This window comes from Neolamprologus multifasciatus, chromosome 1 (genome assembly GCF_963576455.1).
Source record: "Neolamprologus multifasciatus chromosome 1, fNeoMul1.2, whole genome shotgun sequence".
Lineage (NCBI taxonomy): Eukaryota > Metazoa > Chordata > Actinopteri > Cichliformes > Cichlidae > Neolamprologus > Neolamprologus multifasciatus.
This window is the reverse complement of record NC_140439.1, coordinates 4,239,902-4,262,026: the sequence shown is the minus strand read 5'-3', so window position 1 is coordinate 4,262,026 and position 22,125 is coordinate 4,239,902. Positions and strand designations below refer to the sequence as shown.

The following is a 22,125-nucleotide window of genomic DNA, read 5'->3' as shown; positions in this document are numbered from 1 at the left end:
GTTGTGCAGGGAGATACCTACAGACAGGAATGATCTCCCGTGTCGTTCTGTGGTGCATTTGGGCAACGCAAGCCTCTCACTGAATGTGCTCCTGTGATAGGCCAGCACATCATGGAGCGGGTGGGTGGTATTGTCCACCTTTGTCCTTGGACAACAGACCTGATAAGCCATGTTATGTGTATGTATGATCTGGCAAAGTTCCAAACCGCCTCCACACATGTTTATTGTGCACGAGGTGACTGCAGAGGAAAGTCTGTGACAAGCAACCTTTAAAAGTTCTCATTATTTCTGAATTTGCAAGAAAATATGAAAGATTTTCAAGATGCCTGTGGGTTTTCCATGTGGGCCAGGCCACATGTTTGACACAGAAATACATGTATTTTTATTAAATATTAAAGCTGCAACCCAAATTTGTGAACTTCAAATTAGAACCACATTTTACGTTCCTTTAAATCAGCAAAATAAGTGACTGATGCAGAAGTATTGAATCACCTGCATGTTTACTTGGGCTGGTCTTCTTCTGATCTGTCAACCACTGGTATAATGAAATGATCTCCCTATTAGGAGCTTAAACATGAATCCACAGTCACAGCATGTCACAAAGCTGACCAAGTAATCATACAGCACTGCACGCGCTTACTCTTTATTTGAGCATCCCTTAAATCAATTCAAGTCATCTTATAACCACAGATATGGAGAACACGTAGTACAAAAATGCAAACCCCTGAAGGACGGCTGAATAACAAAATGCACTTTGCCATATGGTACTCAAGCCACAAGAACCCACGCAACAGGTTGCAGGGGTTAAATTGTCCCAGTGTGACTTTTAAAAGAAAAACAAGAACCAGCTGCTCGAGAGTTTGGTGGCATTTTCTATTTTCAATTCCACTTCTTCATCTCACAGCGTTTCATTATGCCACAGCTGAAAATGGGCTATGGAAATGTCCTTTTGTTGAGATGGCACAAAATAAAGGACCCAGATGTTTTAAGGAATTGCTGAATCGATGGGGTCCGAGGTTCAGGGTAGTGAAAGGACCAACAGATTCTCTTTGTTCAGGTAGTTATTAAAAAATAAAAACCCAAAACACATCACTTGTGTTCCCATGTGCTCCAAGCACAGCAGGGTATAATGTACCACTAATTTCCTGCAACCATGAGGCGATTGCTTTTAACTTAAGGGCAGGATGCATCTAGTTTTCCTCTATATCCTTTGTTCCTGCACATATTTAGCAGATACCATCGTCCATGTGGTGTGAGCCTACAGAGCAGGTCCAGGTGCTCCTAAATGAGGGTACATCCAATTAAAATAAAAATGTCCACCATACTTTATTAGCTTTTCAAGGTAACTCTTGTATAAGGTGACACAGGTATTGAGAAAGACATGGTTTCTGTTACAAGTCAACTCTACAACTGAAACAATGAATTCAATGGTCGTTTCCCCTGTTAGGGATGAAAATGTGATCCAGTTATTAGCAAAAGCAAAAGTCCCTTTCACAAATGCACATTTGCATAAAAATGAACTATATTTGAATGACACAACATAGTTACTTTAACAGACCCGTGAGGTAAAAGGTCAAACACACAGAGTGATATATCACACACTGCTGATCAGCAGGATAAAGTGTATGAAACAAGCTGATCTCATTTGATCTCTTTATAAGCTTGCTGGTGCAGCCCTCCACAACAGTCCTAGTTTCTTAAGTCGCCTCTGAAATTTAAATGTTTTAAATCCTTCCTCCGGGGTATCTTAATGAAGCTGTCCCAAAGATTCATGGTGGAAAGAAAACAAACACTTACTGCTGGTGTTTCCCATTAATCCGCTAGCCACCCATTTAGCATCTTTAATTCATGAAAGCACTATTTAAAAAAAGGCTTTAATACTTGAAGAAACGGCAGTATCACAGAGTTTCAAGAAAAACATACACTGCTAACAGAGGCTGCACCGCCACATCATCAAAATCCCACTTTATTACCCGTTGCTTTGATTTTACTGTTGTGAAAGACGTCCAAACTCCAACAGAGCAAGAACAAAGTCGTGTCCGGTGGTGGTTTTCTCTCATATTGCATGATTATGGAATGTAAATGTAACTGTTACGTAAATGGACAAAACACAATCCACACACACACGTCTGTTTCCTGAACCAACATAGGATGAAGAGGAGACAGAATGAAGCTCTGGCCTTGTTATTTATTCTATAGTTCTTCCCTGCGGTGTGGATGGATTGGCTGAGCAGCAGAATCAGTTGCCATTTTGGTTCATCTGTAGATACTCGTTGTGTAACTTTTCTTGGGTCTCGTAGAGCTTGCGGAGCTTCTTGGCTTGACCTTTGCTGAGCTCCTTCCCTTCAACGTCATGAGTGGGGAAACCCTGTTAACAGCAACAAAACCAAACGCACCTTTAAAGCTTTTCAGGTTGACACAGTTTGTGAGCCGTCGTTTCCATGGTAACTTTTAAATTACCTTTCTGAATTTTCCTCAAGTTCTGACTAATCACAGTTACACTGAACGCGGATGTCATTTCAAATAAGGACATTCATGTCTGTACAAGCAAGTCCCTGTGAGCTCAGTCTTTCCTACTCTTGGATCCACATCACATCACTGACCTCAGGCACACGTCTCGCTGCGAGCACCAAATCCCCACTTTTATTGCTGTAACTTCATGATTTTGTGGTGTGGGCTCGTTGGCCCCGTGACCACCTAACCCTGGAGTACCGGGTGCTAATCTTTGTCTTTGCTTCCCTAGATATCCCAGGTTTTAAGCCCTCAGCAACAGATTTCTGAGGTCATTCTTCTCATGAAAAATTAAGCATGGGAGGTAAAAGAAGGATTTACCGTTTCATCAAATTTTGAGTATTTGTCTGTTTCACTGCGAAACATTTCACTTGCAGGGATCTTCATCTTGGCCAGTTTCGCCATCTGCAACAGTAACAGAAACATGAAGGTTTTTCTGATGACACAAACGTAGAAGGTCACCGTCTATATAAACCATCAGACTGACCTCTTGCTCCTGTTTCTTCTTAGCAGCCTCTAGCTTCTTCATTTTCTTCTCTTCTTCCATCTGTGAAAGACGGGATTTTAGGCTACGTCCACACGTACCCGGGTATTTTTGAAAACGCAGATTTTTCTATGCGTTTGCACCTTTCGTCCACACGTAAACGGCGTTTTCGGTCACTGAAAACAGAGATTTTTAAAAACTCCGGCCAGGGTGGATACTTTTGAAAACTCAGTTTTTGCATTTACGTGTGGACGAGAAAAACGGAGAAAACGCAGCGTGAAAGGTGTGCGCCTTTTTTGACGTCACACTGTGCGCCACGTTATTGTTTCGGTGAAATGAATTTCTACAATACTGTTACTGTTAATTGTCTCTGCAGTTTAAATGCTTACATATACACACACAGTTACTGTCCCTCCACACATACGACTCGGTTCTGCTTCTATGCCCCAGCTTTGTTTACTTTTTCCCACCGAGGCTTCTAGACCAGCGGTCCCCAACCCCCGGGCCTCGGACCGGTACCGGTCCGTGAGTCGTTTGGTACCGGGCCGCGAGAGTTGAGGCTCAGCTGTGAAATGTATAGTTTTCAGGGTTTTTATCGGTTTTCAGCGTTATTTTGTTATCGTTTTGATCGTTTACTCTGTTTTCCTGGGTCTTTTCACGTGTGTTATGAATAAATTTCTTTTTTTCAGTACCAGTACTAGTTTTATTTTGTTGTATTTATCCGCGACACCTTAAAGGCCGGTCCGTGAAAATATTGTCGGGTATAAACCGGTCCATGGCGCAAAAAAGGTTGGGGACCGCTGTTGTAGACTTCTGATTGGCCAACATTTCTGCACGGTTAGGAATACAGCGCCACCTGCTGCTTTGGCATGTTCCTAGCAGCGTTTTTCATTTCTGCCTTTACGTGTGGACGGGATTATTTTTTAAAACGAAAACAGAAAATCTCCGTTTTCAAAAATACCTGTGTACGTGTGGACGTGGCCTTATTGTGTGAAATGTTTTAAAACACATGTTGTTTGCACTTTTAAAAAACAATTTTACATAAAAATGAAGGCTTGCCGTGGACTTCTGTTAAAATTGTAAATCAGCTAAGAATTTCTTTTGTCTGAACAAACTAGCTGTTAGATGTTGAAATGCCTGTCCTTATCTCCATGGAAACTCAGCGTCCTTCAGTTTTGGGAGGGGTTCTTTTTTTTTTCTGGGTCATCGTTTACTTTAAATTGGGATAAATTATCTCCTGTCAATCTTAGGACCTAAACTGCTCCAGACATGCACTCGATGTGTGATGATGTCTTCTCTTACCCTCTTCTTCTCCTCTCTCTCCTTCAGTAATGTCTCCTTGTCCACTAGCTTCACCACAGTGGGCAGGCCTGCAACACAACCACTTTATTTTCCAACACTCTTCACTTTGTAAGAACGAGATCAGAACTTTTTTACATTCTTACGAAGAGAGTAAAGGCTCGGATTGATTGAGCAGAGAATCTTGATGCGCTGCAGTTATAAAGATGTGATGAATGGAGCGGATAATGATTTCGTGACACAGACGTAGCCAGTTTATCGCAGTAATAACTAACCCAGTCCACAGACAGCTGCGCAAAGGAGGCAGACCTGATGAGGAAGATCAAAACCTGAGCCGATTCTTTATCTCTATAACTTCACACACAGACGTCTTACCTTCGTGATCTTCCAGACGTACTCCGAGCTCTGGCAACATGTCGTCACGGACAACATCGCAGAGCTGCAGCAGCTCCGTCACTGAATACGTAAGAAAAGAAGAAGAAGAAGAATTTCACGTTTCAGTTCTCTCTGATTCAACATGGAGGTGATGTTTGGAGTTATAAAGTAAACAGTTTTGTTTAAAGCGCATGTTCTTACCTTTCTGCTCTCGAGCAATTTTGCGGACGCGCTCTCTAAAATCTGACAGCACTGTGAGGTATGGCATCACTGTGCTCTCCAGCTGTGGACAATTAAGGGGGATTTTTCATATGCAGCACATTTCTCATAATAATAATGCCACAAGAGACAGAATTCAATCACAAAAAGTGAAAACTTACATCAACACTCTGACTTTGTCCACCCATGGGGAAACCTATGGGGTCCGATCCTTCAACTGCACCAAATATCTAGACAACAATAGAAGTTTCATTTGAATGTTTGTTAGGCATCTCCTTTACTATATACACTACGCATTACAATGATTATACAGTTGAAGGCTCTTGGAAAAAATAAAGGTAACAACTGAACCTATAATAACGCATATTCACATCGATGACACACAAAAATCAAACAGCAGCTTCTTCTCTGAAAACTAATTTTTACAGTTTTGGTGCAGCTATTTTTACACCAATGTTGGACCAAGCTTAGACTGAATACAGCAGCGTAGGCAACTCCAGGCCTCGAGGGCCGGTGTCCTGAAGATTATAGATCTCACCCTGGGTCAACACACCTGAATCAAATGATTAGATCATTATCAGGCCTCTGGAGAACTTCAAGACATGTTGGCTGTTTCCCATTTCAGGGTCTGCACGCTTGAAGTACGCATTTTAAGTGCGGTTACGTCACCGCCACGCGACGACGGCTGTCCCAATTCGAAGTGTACTTGAAATGCATACTCCAAATGCGCCGTCGATTTCCCCAAATATCAAGCGTGGTCCGGTGCACGCTTCGTGGTCCCATATATCCCACAATTCATAGCGCGGCGGTGGGTGTGGATAATTTTGCCGCAAAATACGGCAGAAGGGAGCGGCCGAAGAGTGAACTGTCAAAAGTAAGTACTGAACATGACGTCACTTATTTATGTGCGAATGTTTAATAATGAAGAACATTAAAACATTGCTGTTGGCCACATGTCGGCAAAGTTGTGTGACACTAGGGATGTTTGTACTTTCAGCATTGACTTGGTTTTAAAGCCTCTACTTCTAAATATATATATAGTCGACCTTAATCTTACAGAGAATCTGATGATTTTATGGATAATTAAAGTCAGTCATATATCCACAAACACAACAAGCTGACAGTCAGTGATATATATATATATATATATATATATATATATATCTCAATCATAATAATCTGACAATACTATAATATTGGCCATATTATATTTACATTACCACAGTGAGATGATTTTAGTCTCATGAACAACATTAACTAATTATTGTTTACTAGCTAATCTTAAATGACTGTTCAGTACAGAAATGAAGCCCAACAATCATGTTTTACAGTCCTGTGGTCTCAGCCTCAGATACTCAACTAATCAAAGTGATGTCATGACAGAAATGATTGACCAACAAAACATTTTTTCTCCTTCATTTATGTCACACAATCTCGCGTTTCTCGCGGTTAGTATCATGGTTGCTAGGCAACCTGAACAGCGCGACGAAGGCTAGACGTCCCATTTCACAAGCCTCTCACTTCCGCACTTCTCGTACTTATAGTACGCACCGTACGTAGTACGCGTAGTGCGCGTACTTCAAGCGTGCAGACCCTGAATTGGGACATAGCCTTCAAGACATGTTGAGGAGGTCATTTAACAATTTTAATCAGCTGTGTTGGATCAAGGACACATCTAAACCCTGCAGGACATCGGCACTCGAGGCCTGGAGTTGCCTATCATGCTGCTGCACCTTGATGGACCAGAGTCCAACTTAAGATGCCCCCTGGTGGTTGCTGCACCATTTCCAGCCTTGTTATAGATCAGGAGTGGGGGAACGCCAGGCCTCGAGAGCCGGTGTTTTGCAGGTTTTAGATATCGCCCTGGGTCGACAAACCTGAATCAGATGATGAGTTCATTACCAGGCCTCTGGAGAACTTCAAGACATGTTGAGGAGGTAAATCCTGCAGGACACATCGGACCTCGAGCCATTTGATTCATTTTACAGCAGCTCATGAGTGAATGAACATTTTGTTTGTCCAAACACTTTACTTCACTTGACAAGGGGTAGAGGTCGCCACCTCAGCATGCAGTCGAGTTCTTTAGGGTCTCGCTAATGACCTGCTAGTTTTATTCAGGTGTGTTACAGCAGGGACACCGGCCCTTGACGACTGAAGTTCGAGAGCCCTTGGTATAGAGGTATAAATATGGTCACCACCTAGCTAACCAGTCAAGTTTACAGCCACACTGATTTTGCCCAGTAATGGAGTTGTTTCTTAACTTGGAGAAGTAACAAAGTGTGTGAATGGATGAATGAGGCGTGTTGTATAAATGAGAACAAACAGCACAATTTCTCCTCCATACAGAATCAAGGTGTTCTGTAAAATTCATTATTCTGAGAGCTGTGAAACGAGCAGCAGAAACGTGCTCACCTTCAGCATGTTGGTGAGGTACGCAGCGATACTTTCCATCAGCATGCGGTTGGGCCTGAGTTTAGCGCTCTTCTTGCTGGCAATGTAACCGTTGCTTTGGCTGACTAGCGTTCTCATCTCCTCCACGGCAGTGCGGGTGTCCACGTTGTCACACAGAGCCTCGTGGACGGCAGACTTCCTGTCACAGAAACTACACAACACAAGTCACTTTTTATTTTTAAGTATGAATGTGTTGTGTTTGCACGCACACAACTCTGAAAGTGCAGATTTTGATGAAGAACAACAAACTTCTAATCTCTCGCTCTCTCACCTGTTGTTGAGCTCCACCTCTGCCGTCTCCCACTTCTCAAACTGACCAGTGATGTCAGTCGGCGCACGCAGGATGTCTTTCACATTCAGGAAGAACTCCTTTCAAATAACAAACGAAACAAAAACAGATCAACACAGAACAGACAAATCTTCCAACACTGTCTTTGTTCTTGCTTTCACCTACATTCATAAACTTCTCATACTGGACGGCTGACTCCATCGTGTTAGAAGAATAGTCCAGGGTGTCTTTCCAGGAATGCATCAAGAAAGCCAGACGGAGCTGACGTGCTGCGTGGAGACAAACAGTAATAGTTCTAATCTTCATTATGGATCATGTGTTTCTCTTCAGATGTAAAATAAGTAACAACTGCTGTTGGGGTGAGAGAGGGAACCATTGCATTTAATAATAATTATAATGCAAAGTGGTGCATAAACAGATAATAAGTGAAAAAGTATGTCTGAAGAAGAAACACCCAATGCATCATGGGAAGCCCCAGCAGCATTTAGTTTGCTGTTAGAATGATGATTCTGGCTTTGAGCTGTGACAGTTTATTAACCCTTTAAGACCTACCATAGAACCAAGTCCGTCAGAGCTTATATTATATGTTTACATGCTGTGGAGCCATTTTTGGGAGCATTTCAAGTTGCTATACATCAATACAACCATTACAGCCTAAATTTTAATAATATGTCTGTATTAAGTGCATAGTAATTACATAAATTGCAAAAAAGTGCAATAAACTACAAAAGAATTAAATTGTTTTTGTTTTTTTAACATATATTTCTAGTTAGAGAAATTTAAGAGGCTTATCCCTCAAAACTGTAAATACAAAAAAGTTGCACAAACTAGTTTCCCACCACAGGAAATTTATTTTGAGTGTCTTCATAGTTTTATTTTTGAAATACACCAATTTTTATATACTGCAGGAAAAACAAAAATAAATATTATAATGCAAATTTGCAAAATAACAGCATATTGTTGGATTATAATATTATTTTATGCCATGTTAGACCCCTAATTAAAGATTGTGAATTATTATGTAGTGTTAGTTTGCATTATTCTCCTGAATTAGAAGAAGGTGATCACTATTACATTTGTTAAACTGATCTGCATTATATTAGACTGCTGATTTATTGTGAATGAATGATATTGTTTTATGATGCATTATACTGCTGAGTTAGAAGAAATACTGTTTGCAGAAAGTCATCGCCTTATTTGTCTGATTAGAAGAGAACAGAGCATACTGCCCCATCTCAGCAGGAGCAGATAAACAGGGAGCCAAGGTCGTAGCTTAGGCGCCGTGTGAGAGAAAGTCAATGCTCCACCATTTTGAGATCTGATGCTGTCTGCGCACAGTGTCCATCTCTCACGCGTGTGTTCATTAAATCATCGTTTGACTCAACCCGGCCGGACCAGTGTTGTTATTTTGGTTTTCCTCTTGTATCCATCCCCAATATTTGAATCCGTGACAATATGCATCAAAATAAACTATTTCCAGCAGTGCAATATGAGTCCTAAGCATCCCAGAAACCACACAGAAAGTCATAAAGTCAAAGATAACTTTTAAAAACACCAGTATAGGCTCATGAGGCCTTGATGGTAAAAAACTACATTTCCGCAAAATGACATCACTTCCGGTTTCGGGCAGGTCATGGCGGACATGTGATAGTTCACGCTGATGGACGTAGGAAGTGTTATGAACAGCTGATCGGATCGGCAAAGCGTGTTTCTGGAATATTATGTTTTTGTTGCTGCAAGTGCTTTTTATGCAGTTTTTGCAAAGTTATATGTGGAAGGAAACTGTGACCGAGGACAAGCTGATGGCATAAGATGTAAGTACAACTCCTCCGGTTTCATATGCAAAAAAAATTATTGCGCTAGCTCACGTGGTTGCAGAGCTACCGGGATTTAAAAATAGTTACGCAAAACAGAGCGTGCCCGCTCTGACTGGTTTTAAAGGGTTAATCGTGATGTATGCTCAAGTCTACAAAGCAGGAACACATGTATCACCTGTGTTCTTCGCTAAGGCGTCCTTGATCGTGATGAAATTCTTCAGAGACTTTGACATCTTGCAGCCTGAGATTGTCAGGTGTCCGGTGTGCAGAAAGTACTGGACCCAGTAATCGTTCTCAAAGAACGCCTGTAAGCAGCACAAGCAACTGTGGTAAAAACAGGTTTTACCCTTCATCACTGGAAACGGCTTTAAACACATTCAGGATGTTTCAGAGTGTGTGTTACGTCAGGCATTTACAGAGTAAACAGTAAACAGTTACCTCTGACTGAGCCAGCTCGTTGTCATGATGAGGGAATCGCAGATCAAACCCTCCCCCGTGGATGTCCATCGACTCGCCCAAGATAGAGCCAGCCATGGCTGAACATTCAATGTGCCACCCGGGTCTTCCCTGTCACAACATTCAAAGAAAACACTGATGACTTCCTGTTTCATAAGTACAAATTCTCGTTCCATTTCGCAGAGCCTAAAATGACACTTTTATATAAAAGAAAAGCTTTAAATGCAAAGGATGATCACACAGTCTTTAAAGTCTCTGAAAATGAAGGCTCACCTTCCCCCATGGAGAGTCCCATGATGGTTCTCCAGGCTTGGAGGCTTTCCACAATGCAAAGTCATTCGGTGACTTTTTCTCACTTAGTCTCTCTGCAGAAATGCTCAGATCTCCTACAGAGCCAGGAAAACAACGACAACAGGTTACAAACTGGACATTGTACTTATTCTCTACTCAAATATGGGTAGGAGGGAAATCTTGGTGAATCTCTTCTGCTCTCTCTGAGTCAAGCACTGAAAATCCCCGACTTGTTGTCTGTTGTCGGTAGGGATGCCACGATTAGTCGACTAGTCACGATTACGTTGACTATCAAAATCGTCGACGACTGATTTAATAGTCGTTTGAAGCTTTGTAAGATCACAAAAGACGCAGGAATAAGTAGTAGGATTTAAGAGTGTAATAACGGACTGAAACAGAAGATGGCAGCACTGCATGTACAAGGATGCCAGCTGCCGTTAAACCCCGAAGAAGAAGAAGAAGCTGTGTCCCAGAATTCATAGCGCAGCCCAGCTCAGTTTCCAACAATGGCGGCAGCTAGTTAGTTTTAATGTTACTCTTATTATTCTTTCTGGGTCACAAAATAAACGTTTAACATATTTTCAGGCGAGAATGTAGCTGTGTAAACCTCAAATATCTGCTCAGTTTATCAAGACACCACATATTTTCAAAAGCGCTCCGACATTTTCGGAGACGTCTGTTACCCACTAGCTTGATAGCTAACCGGGGGCTAGGCTCACTAGAGCCGTGAGAACACCGGACTCCCGGTTACAGGTTACAGGTCTGTGAGAGCCAGGGATTTTCCTTGTTTGAGGTGACCAAATACTTATTTTCCACCCTGATTTACGAATAAATTCTTTACAAATCCTACCATGTGAATTCATGGATTTTTTTTTCACATTCTGTCTCTCACAGTTGAAGTGTACCTCTGGTGCAAATTACTGACCTCTGTCATCATTTTAAGTGGGGGAACTTGCACAATCGGTGGCTGACTAAATACTTTTTTGCCCCACTGTATAAGTCACTTAGATAACTTAAAAATGTTATTGTTTGGCTTTTTTCAGTATTTTATTTGTTCCTGAGTAAATCGGTTTGGCTGAGATTAAAGTTATAGTTTTTTCACAGCTGAATAAACGTCAAGCAGACAGCTGATTATCAGAAGTGTGAGATGCTCGAGAATTTACTCCGGTGTCCTGTTATATTTTAGATAGCAAGGAGTTTATTAAACTTCACCGAAACAATCTGCAAATTTCATTAAAATGTAATAAACTATCATCTTGTCTTTATTTTTAGTTAGCACATACCTTAAACACTTAAAGCTGTAAGCTAATGATAGTTATATAAGAGCAGATGCTGCTGGTGCAATAAGCTGTACGTTTTATGTCCAATGGATGATGATCTGATTAGTCGACTATCAAAATAATTGTTTGTGGCAGCCCTAGTTGTCGTGCATGTCTGCACCTGTTGTGTGCTGCTTGTTTTACTTTGACAAACTGAGTAAGTGTACCTTCTCCCTCTTGTAAAGCTTTCTGATCGCCGACCGCCTCCGGCACCAGTTTAGCGTACGAGTGCTGTGGACTGGAATCAAACTTCAAGGTGTCAAAGTATACTGAACCGTTCGACTCGTACCTGCAAACACCAGAGAAACAAACAACTGTAGCGACAGCGATGCAAGCAGTTCATTTGGTACGACACAAATCGTGAACAGCGGCAGCATCTTCCTCACCCATAACCGTTTGAAACTATTTTCCTCACAAACTCCACGATCTCAGGCACGTATTCACTGACTCGAGTGAGGACATCAGGGGGAAGAACCTGTGTGCCAAAATGACAACTTGAATGCAGTTACAGCAGGAAGCTGCTGATTTCAAATCACATTTTAACAACGATATTTTAGACATAGTGTCCTTCCAGTAACAGAAGTTTGGACAGAGCAGTTTCAGCCATTGTTATCTCAGAAAAGGTGACGTTACACAACACAAGTAAAACTGAACAATTTTCACCTCCATAAAGTTTGGTAGAGAAACTGCTTTATAATAAAGTACTGACTTTGTGTCATCATAGTGCACACACTGACACAGAACAGTTCACTTGCACAGTGAATATGCATTTTCTGTGTTTGCTAACGATTGTTTAATTTAGCCTCGTGTCAGGTGTTTAAATCTGCAGCACAGTGGACAGAATACATCATTTATCATATAAAAAGTTTCTTTACACGTGTTGGATTTTTACACGGGGCATTTATTTAATTCCTTTAAGAGATTTTCTCAGAAAATCAAAAAATCATTTGGCTTTTTTATACTTACATTGAGTGCTTCCATATCTTTGTGATAGTCTTCTTCCCAGTATTTAGGGAGAAGGGAGAAGATGGAATTCTCTGTGACGCGACTTCCGAATTGTTTGTCCAACCAGTCTGCCAGCAAGTCCTTGGAATTCTCCAACAACACCTTGGGGAAGAAAAGACAATTTAATTGGACTTGTTGAGCTCATTTTCAGCTCCACACTTTTATTCGTGGTCACTATTAACAGAGTAGTTTTGCAGGATTCTAGTGATAAAATGATCCTTATTAGTTCTTGGTGCAGACCTGGGAAAACTAGTTCCTAGTTGGAACTCAGAAAGTCAGATCAGTCACCCTAACCCTGAGTTACTAATCCCAAATGGTGGCAGTGAATACAAGCAGTAATAACACTAATCTGTCCTCCCACTGTTGTATTTGTGACTGTCTAAATGTAGAGCACTGACCATCTATCCATGAATCTGCTGCAGTTATTTTTGAAGCACAAAAATCAAACAAAATAAAAACAAAAAAAGCATTTTCTGTATTTCTAGTGAGATTTTTCTGAAGTTGCCACCACATCAGAGCAGACTCACGTGTGCCAGAGGTCGTATGACTTCATCTGCGGCTTTGCTCTCCATTGCTGCTTGCAGCGGTTGCAGACTGGCTGTAACTGCACTGTCCAGCCTTTCCAGCATCTGCTTCTTGTCCGGGTCTGTGGTGGAAGCCAGCTGGGCCTGAAACGGCTGGAATTGGCAGAAACACACAGAAATCCACAGAAATTAAAAAACAAACTTTCAGCTTGTCTCTGTTTTTAGATAGAGCTGAAGCTTGGACTTCTACTAGCTACAGCACAGGGTATACTGATGCTTGTGTCTATAGAGTCTAGTGTTTGTGCATGCTGTGGCTAACCAGCTGCTACTTCACAAACACTGATACAACCCGTAGGGAAACCAACAGAGGCTGCCGATGGAGCAGAGTTGTTGTAGGAGCAACTAGATCTTCTGATATTATAAACTCAGTGACATAAATGTTTAACATTAACGCAGTATTTATCTGTTTTACTAAGTACTGCACAGTTCTGTTTTGTGTTATTTTAATTATCTGCCTCGCTAAATAATGACCAATAATCTCCAGAGAGATACATGCTGCGCGATCAATGAAAACAAAGAGAGAAGATTTACACCATCATTGTCAGATCAATAAGTCCTTCACACAGGTGCAGTGCATCCAGGGCTTAACCCTGTCTCACCGTTCTGGCGCTGAGCACATCCTGCAGTATTTGAGCCGCTTGTGGCTGTTTCTCTTTGTACTGGTCCAGAAGGTAATTCTGCCGGGCTCTTTTAATGATCTGAAAGAAGAATATCCCAACAATAAACCAAAACAGCAGAGTTTGCTTATTGCAGAAGTTCAAAAGCATTCTGCATGTATTGCAACATCAGCTCCATAGCAGGACAGTCTGCGTGCTCAACTGGCCTGTCCTGTAGTCCTGACGCGTCGCCCGTTTAGCCCATTACAAAACAACAAATACAAATGAGCAGCTGAAAACCTGCATGTGTACATTTATGTTTTCCCCATGTCTAATCAGGTCATCACAAGACACTGAATTCCTGCCATAACTTCTCAGAGACATGTCAGCTTACAAGCTGAACCTGTTTTTACCTGCATGCCTATAAACACACAGATGTGTGAAAATGTGAATGTTAACAAGGACTTTGCACTTATTTCAACAGGGCTACATTAATCATTACAGACACAGATGAGCTTGGACAACCCATCTCCCACATTTCATGCAAAAACCTTTATTAAAAACATCTAAAACACATCAAAGCAGACTTACTTTGTCATCTATGTCTGTAATGTTCATGCAGTAGATCACATCATACTTGAAGTAGTCCCTCAGTATCCTTCGCAGAATATCAAAGGATATGTAGGATCTGCATAAAGTAAATTATTCATTAAAATGTTGTTGTAATAGAAAAAAATATAACAGTCTCGCTGTATGAAGGATCATTTCCAACCCAGAATTTCAGTGCTTAAATTCCTCTGATCTTGCTTACCTGGCATGTCCCATGTGGGAGGCATCGTACACTGTAGGACCACAGCAGTACCATGTCACTTTATTCCCTTTCTGAGGAACAAACAGCTCCTGAAACATGGAGGTTATGAACTTAAATGAGGATAACAAATACTTTAAAATAAAAGAATCTGATAAAAATGTATCTTACTGGTGGCAGCGGTATTTTTTAAATGCAGTGTAATAGAAACAAGAGCCGCAGCAAGAGATTAGGTTGCATTGATGGTTATTGTCACAGATTCAAATATTGGGGATGGATACAAGAGGAAAAACCAAAATAACAACACTGGTCCGGCCGGGTTGAGTCAAACGATGATTTAATGAACACACGCGTGGGAGATGGACACCATACAGCAGACAGCATCAGATCTCAAAAGGGTGGAGCCTTGATCAAACTCTTATAGCCTCTAGTGGCCCCCACCTAATCATAAAAGCCTAAACATTCACATTCTTTCTCTCACACGGCGCCTAAGCTACGACCTTGGCTCCCTGTTTATCTGCTCCTGCTGAGATGGGGCAGTATGCTCTGTTCTCTTCTAACCAGACAAATGAGACGATGACTTTCTGTGAACAGTATTTCTTATAACTCAGCAGTATAATGCATCATAAAACAATATCATTCATTCACAATAAATCAGCAGTCTAATGTAATGCAGATCAGTTTAACAAATGTAATCGTTATCACCTTCTTCTAATTCAGGAGAATAATGCAAACTAAAACTACATAATAATTCACAATCTTTAATTAGGGGTCTAACATGGCATAAAATAATATCATAATCCGACATTATATTTCTACGTTTGTTTTTTCAGTCGAGACTTCTTCCTGATCCAGAACATTCTGGTTGTGCCAGACTAACGCTCATCTAAGAAATACGGGCATGTTTATCAGCGCCACAAAGAGCCTTAAGCTAAAGACCATCTCGCTACACTTAAAATCATTTGGAAACCAGTTGTGTGTGCATGTGGCAAAATGCAAGCAGACTATGAAAATATGCATTAAATCTACAAATGTGAAGTGAAAGTGCTGCATTCTATACCAAGAATGAGAGTACATCTGTCACAAGATACATCAGTCAAAAGAAATGTGACTATAAATTCTTTAAATCATACCTGGATTGCATACTTTGGAAAACAGTGAGGCTTTAAATCCTGTCACTATTAAAAACTTGAATGAAATAATCTAAATATATATGCATTCTTTCTTTTTATACGTTGTACAGTAACGATCACAGACTCTTTAGAATTGTGTTTTTTTTCCTGAACTTTTTTAAAATTTCATTTTGATTTACAAACTTTGCTTCAGTGGTTTCGCCCTGCGTCAGGCTGCCCAGCTGTCCAATGGAAGACGTGCACTGTCATACTTTTATCCCCATGTCTGCTCCTACATACGTTTCTATTGCAGCTCCAATTTTTAGTCACGTTTCAATTTCACCTCAATGCATCAGTATAAATAAAACTGACTCTGTCCAGCCTGTGGTTATATACACATTGAGGGATGCGTATCTAATGTAGCGACTTCATGAGGACCTCATTTCCCAGCAACACCAGCACTGATGTGGGCTTTACATTCGTCTCTACCTTTGCTCTTGTCAGGCTGTTGTAGAGTCGCAGCTGAGGAACATCTGTTCCTGCTGGTGGAGACCAAGGAGGCTGGACACGCTTTCCTTTGACTAAAAAAAAAAAAAGAAAGGAACAAGGGAAAATTTCAGTTTTCACGTCATAAGAAAAGGGTTCTACGTCTGTCGAAGCTATTCATATGGATGCTTTGGTGACATCATGTTCCATTATGGCTAATTAATAAGACTAATCAATAAAGGCTACCAATAAGACAGTGACTCAGAGCTCACCTCAGATAACATGAGACAGTGAAAGAGCAAAGAACTGATGCCCAATGCTGTGATAATGGTTTGAAAACTGTGTAGGGCTGCCACAAACGATTATTTTGATAGTCGACTAGTCACCGATTATTTTTGTGATTAGTCGACTAATCCAATCATGCATCCATTGGACATAAAACTTACAGCTTATTGCACCAGCAGCATCTGCTCTTATATAACTATCATTAGCTTACAGCTTTAAGTGTTTAAGGTATGTGCTAACTAAAAATAAAGACAAGATGATAGTTTATTAAATTTTAATGAAATTTGCAGATTGTTTCGGTGAAGTTTAATAAACTCCTTGCTATCTAAAATATAACAGGACACCGGAGTAAATTCTCGAGCATCTCACACTTCTGATAATCAGCTGTCTGCTTGATGTTTGTTCAGCTGTGTAAAAACTATAACTTTAATCTCAGCCAAACCGATTTACTCAGGAACAAATAAAATACTAAAAAAGCCAAACAATAACATTTTGAAGTTATCTAAGTGACTTATATTTGTTTAACCTGAGTAGCGAAAGACAGCGGTGGGTTTGAAAACGATTTGCCGGGAGTCCGGTGTTCTCACGGCTCTAGTTAGCCTAGCCCCCGGCTAGCTATCGAGCTAGTGGCTAACAGACGTCTCCGAAAACGTCGGAGCGCTTTTGAAAATATGTGGTGTCTTGATAAACTGAGCAGATATTTGAGGTTTACACAGCTACATTCTCGCCTGAAAATATGTTAAACGTTTATTTTGTGACCCAGAAAGAATAATAAGAGTAATATTAAAACTAACTAGCTGCCGCCATTGTTGGAAACTGAGCTGGGCTGCGCTATGAATTCTGGGACACAGCTTCTTCTTCTTCTTCGGGGTTTAACGGCAGCTGGCATCCTTGTACATGCAGTGCTGCCATCTTCTGTTTCAGTCCGTTATTACACTCTTAAATCCTACTACTTATTCCTGCGTCTTTTGTGATCTTACAAAGCTTCAAACGACGCGTCGACTATTAAATCAGTCGTCGACGATTTTGATAGTCGACGTAATCGTGACTAGTCGACTAATCGTGGCAGCCCTAAAACTGTGACACATGTAAATGGATTTATTTTTGCTTGAAATAGTTAAAGTAAAGCAATGACAGAAATCTATTATAGGTTCTAGTGCAGTGCTGGGGAGTGTGATATTTCAACAGTAGTTAACAATAAATATAAATATTCTCATCATCCCATTCTTATCAAAGACACACAATAAAGTTTCCTCTTCATCAGTGTCAACGAAAGAAAATATTTCCTCTTTAGTCTGAACTTCTGTCACTGTGTCTACCTACTGAGCTTCAATCTCCAGTAAAATATTTGCTCAAAGGCAGGCTTCAACATCCACACAGCGCATCAGAAAAAGAGTTGATGCAGTCTGCACAAAGGGAAAGCACATATACTGTTCACAAGCAGTGCAACCCTGCTAGAATATGGAATCTAAAAATAGTTAGATAGCCCATATGATTAGTTAAAAAACAACTTCAAGTGGACACATTGTGCTTAAGATTGCTAATGGTCAACACTTTTATTTAACATGGCCAGAGTCACTGGTCATTAGCTGGTGAACATATCCTTGATAACACTCTTTTCTTTTGGAGTGACCAAAAGAAGCAGGTAAGCCCAAGAACTCCCCAGGAAACTCCACTGAGGACACAGAGTGAGGGAGGCTGCTGTCCCCAGATGTCTACAGAACCAGAAGTCTTTTAACAACCACATGGTAAAAATAAATTTCAAAAAAATATACAGTTTTGAAGCATTTCTGGTTTTGCATCTATCGTGTCTACTGTGTCCTTGTAAAGAAGAATGGAAGAATGGAATTTTCCAGTAACACAGCAGAGTTAAATGGAAAGTGAAGGTGAAAGAAATGAAGGAAGTCTAGACATCCGAGACTGGCACAGCATAAGACAACTTTGCACTCAGATGAGCAAAACAACGCACTGGAGTCCCCGGATAAAAATACAGTGATGAAAGTGAGCATAATAGGTCAAATTTACTATTTACTGGCTTTTTTAATAAGAGTTTCACTCCCACTCACATCAGCCACGTAACCAAGTACGCTCTTACACATCGTTTAGATTAATAAATAAACATTTCTGTGTTCTATCATCAGTTACTCTTTCTTTTCATGATGTTTTCCATTTTTTGTAAAGTTGTCCTTATTAATGTCTGTGAAGGTTCTCAGTCATCCAGGTCATCGTAGTCAAAGGAGCTTGCAAAGAAAAGCGTCTGGACTTCTTTAAGTTACTTGAAGACGTTTCACCTCTCATCCGAGAAGCTTCTTGAACTGAACTGAAGAAGCTTCTCGGATGAGAGGTGAAGCGTCTTCAAGTAACTTAAAGAAGTCCAGACGCTTTTCTTTGCAAGCTCCTTTGACTGTCCTTATTAATATTAAGCTATTTAGCCAGGTATGGGAACAAAGAGTATTTGCCTGTGGGGTCTTCACCAGCTGTCCCTGCCGTGTTTACACAGCGATAACGCAAGTCTCCTCAGCGCTTAGCTGCAGGTACCACACACATCAAGTTGCTATGACTGACATCAAAAGTGAAAGCTAAAACAGAGTTCATTCCAGTGCCTGCAAAGGAAGCCTTAGTTCATGCTGAGAGTCAGTTTGTTTAAGAGGGCACGTCACAGCCTCAGAGTGCCTCCACATCCACGGCCAGCAGGCGCAGGACCACATCTAGCCTGTTAATGCCTTCAGCTTTCTACTCACTGCTGCTTTCTGGGTTGAGGTCCTGTTGCAGGGCTGCTATGTGTCTGTACCAGCGCAGAGCGTGGACATGTTGTGGATCTGGGGGTCTGTGGAGGAGCTTAAAGGCTTTCTGGTCGACCTGGGTGGGGCTGAACCCAGCCAGGTAGCTGCGTGAGGTTAGGTAGTCATTCAGGGCCACTGTCAGTGCAGCCTCCTCACTTATCTGTAGCAAGAAGCCATACTCAAAGGCTGCAGAAACAAGAGGGCAAATGTTCGCAAAGAATTACCACCTTACTCCACTGGACAGTGGAATAACCAATGAGACTAATGACTTTGGTCAGAGCCAAGAATTACTCGATCAGTTGGAAAGTCAGCACACGTCCAATGTAAACTGCACTTATGAGTGAGTTAAATGAAACTACTCACTACCAAACATAGCCTAGCAGAACTAATGCTGAATAACACTGGCCTTTAGCCACTCACAGAGAACCTTATATGTATAAGAAAACAAAAGAGGTGCAAGCACTGAGTGGAAACAGGAGAAAGCAAAAGATGGAGGACAACAATGTAATTAAGGGTGCAGGTTACATGTCTTACAGAAGCAACCCGTGGTTTTCATACTGTATTACTATTTGAGCTGTAATTCTAACTGCAGGTCAACAAGTATTTGGACAGGAACACATTTTTTATTCATTCAAGGGGCTGAAAATAAATACAGCAAATATATTGGTAAAACTGTTAATGTTACCAATGTTTTAAAGGGTCAGGTTTCACTGGTTTAAAGGTAAATTAGGAACGTACTAATAAGCAATTTCATAGTTATTTTAGGTTCATTTCCTTCTTAACTTGAAGCTGAAAGTCTACACTTTAATCACACCTCGACTGTTTTATTTCATTGTTGTGCTGTATAAAATTTAAATTACTGACCTGAGAGTAAAAATCGCAGTAAGCACTTGAAAACGTTAACAGTGTTTCTCATAACAGGCTAAGTTATACTACTACTAGTAGTAATAATAATAATAATAATTTCAATGTTTTCCATAAACCTTTGTAAAAATATCAAACAAAAAGGCGACACTGTCGGATGCTAATAATATTCTTAAAGATGACACGAATGGAAAAATAGATTTAAACAAACCACAGTTCAACAAAAACACCCCACACATCACACAGAGTCGAACAGGTTCACTAAAACACTACAAATAAAAGAGAATAAACTGTAGTTACTTCATAACATGCTGTTTGACTGGATAAATGAGCCGAAGATGAGGCTACCTTTTCTAAACGCAGACAAATTGCTAAATAGTATTTGCTGCCCTGTGTTTATGCCGAGGTATTAACTATTAGTTTAAGCTGTATTTTTTATATGAAATTCGGCTTGTCACTCATTGACAGTGTTTCCTTTCGCTAAGCGGCTCCACTGCAGACTTTGGGACACAGCTCTACATATTAGCTAGCCTGAGCGTTAGCATATTCGCTGTGACACTTCATCAAAATGCGTTAGGTTGTGCTGTCATAGCTTTATGCGGTTTTTCAACTAACGAACCCATAAAGCAAACACCATATATTATTTACTGTACCCGGATCTCCCGAAGCCGACATTGTCACAGTAGTCAAAGGCAGGATGCTGATGCAACAATAACGTGCCCGGAAGAAGAACCCGTATAAACGATGGTAGCAATAGGAACCAAAGTGTTTGAACCTGAGAGCTGGCGGACATAAATGATGGTACACTCGTCAAAGCGGAAGTTTAGACAATGTTTTTTGTTTTTGTTCTGTGTGTGTGTGTGTGTGTGTGTGTGTGTGTGTGTGTGTGTGTGAGAGAGAGAGAGAGAGAGAGAGAGAGAGAGAGAGAGAGAGAGAGAGAGAGTGTGTTTAAGACACTGGAATGCAATGAAATAAAATAAAATACTATATACAATAGAATCAAATAGAATAGAATAATATATACAATAGAATAAAATAGAAATACAAATGCCATATACATCTAAGTAAGAAAATACAAAAGTAGAACTTCGTCAGAAGAAGAATTGTACAAGAATTGCACATATAGAAGTCTTATTGCACATGTGAGGGTTTGATCAGCTGCAAAAGTCTTTGTTGTGGAGTCTGACAGCAGTGGGGAGGAAAGACCTGCGAAATCTCTCCATCCCACACCGTGGGTGCCGCAGTCTCCCACTGAAGGAGCTGCTCAGTGCTGTCAGAGTCTCCTGCATGGGGTGGGAGATGTTGTCCAACAGGGATGACAGCTTAGCCGCCATTCTCCTGTCACTCACCACCTCCACTGGGTCCAGAGGGCATCCTAGAACAGAGCAGCATCCTAGAACTTTTAAGGAAAAGTTGATGATCAATCAAGCTTAAGTTATATGGGCACGAGCTGGAAAAAATTTTAAAAAATGATTTCTTGGAATGTGGTTTTAAATCTCAGTGGAAAAGTACCGACATTCTATAGTTAAACAGAATCTGAAAAAAAAGAAAGAAAATAAAAAATATATATGTATTTTTTGTTGCCTACATTGTAGAGGGTGACGTTGCCTTTAAACAGGGTACAGTCAGGGGTTAAAGTGGGATTCAGCAGGTGGAGGAACCCTAAAATTGTCTGTAATGGCTCAATGTGGGGAAAAGAATAATAACACAATAACTTCTATTGAGAGCTCCAGTATATTTTATTCGTGTATAGGCTGTGATCAGATGACCTGCTGCTCTTTGTGGATTTACACAAATTAATTCAACAAGGTGTTAGCAGGTGTTTCATGAGTTGTCCTGGCTGATTTCCATCCTCTACACTGACAGTATCTTGTTTATGCAGTCTTTTTTCTAAATGGTATAAAGTTTTATGAAGGTGGAATTCAGTCAGTGGATCATCAGCAAAAATTCATTTGAATCTCTGCTACTGACTTGATCTAACCTACCTCTGACCATGAACCCACGGCTACTGTGCACCAGTCACACACTGTTCTTTAAGCTTCAAATTTCCAGTTTATCAAACATCACTTATCAGTCCTTCCCTTTAGATCT

The 22,125-nt window shown here is 40.7% G+C and overlaps 1 protein-coding gene across 2 annotated transcripts; it reads right to left on the bottom strand.

Annotated features, from left to right (window-relative positions):
* Positions 1–1,068: 1,068 nt before the first annotated feature.
* Positions 1,069–20,820, bottom strand: cars1 (cysteinyl-tRNA synthetase 1). 2 transcript variants are annotated; one of them, XM_085159216.1, is made up of 23 exons: positions 20,688–20,820; positions 19,129–19,356; positions 16,106–16,197; positions 14,508–14,596; positions 14,288–14,384; positions 13,700–13,798; positions 13,044–13,193; positions 12,478–12,618; positions 11,898–11,986; positions 11,679–11,800; positions 10,175–10,287; positions 9,884–10,012; positions 9,621–9,750; positions 7,794–7,897; positions 7,611–7,708; positions 7,301–7,490; positions 5,050–5,118; positions 4,871–4,952; positions 4,670–4,750; positions 4,298–4,365; positions 2,999–3,058; positions 2,833–2,916; positions 1,069–2,368 (listed from the first exon to the last, which is right to left on the bottom strand). In XM_085159216.1, exons 1-23 carry the CDS (start codon positions 20,707–20,709, stop codon positions 2,240–2,242), a joined length of 2,466 nt encoding a protein of 821 aa, XP_085015342.1. In that variant the 5' UTR covers positions 20,710–20,820; the 3' UTR covers positions 1,069–2,239. The 2 variants fall into 2 exon arrangements, with proteins under 2 accessions (XP_085015342.1, XP_085015351.1); XM_085159225.1 differs by lacking the exon at positions 19,129–19,356 and having other exon boundaries at positions 20,688–20,808.
* Positions 20,821–22,125: the final 1,305 nt, after the last annotated feature.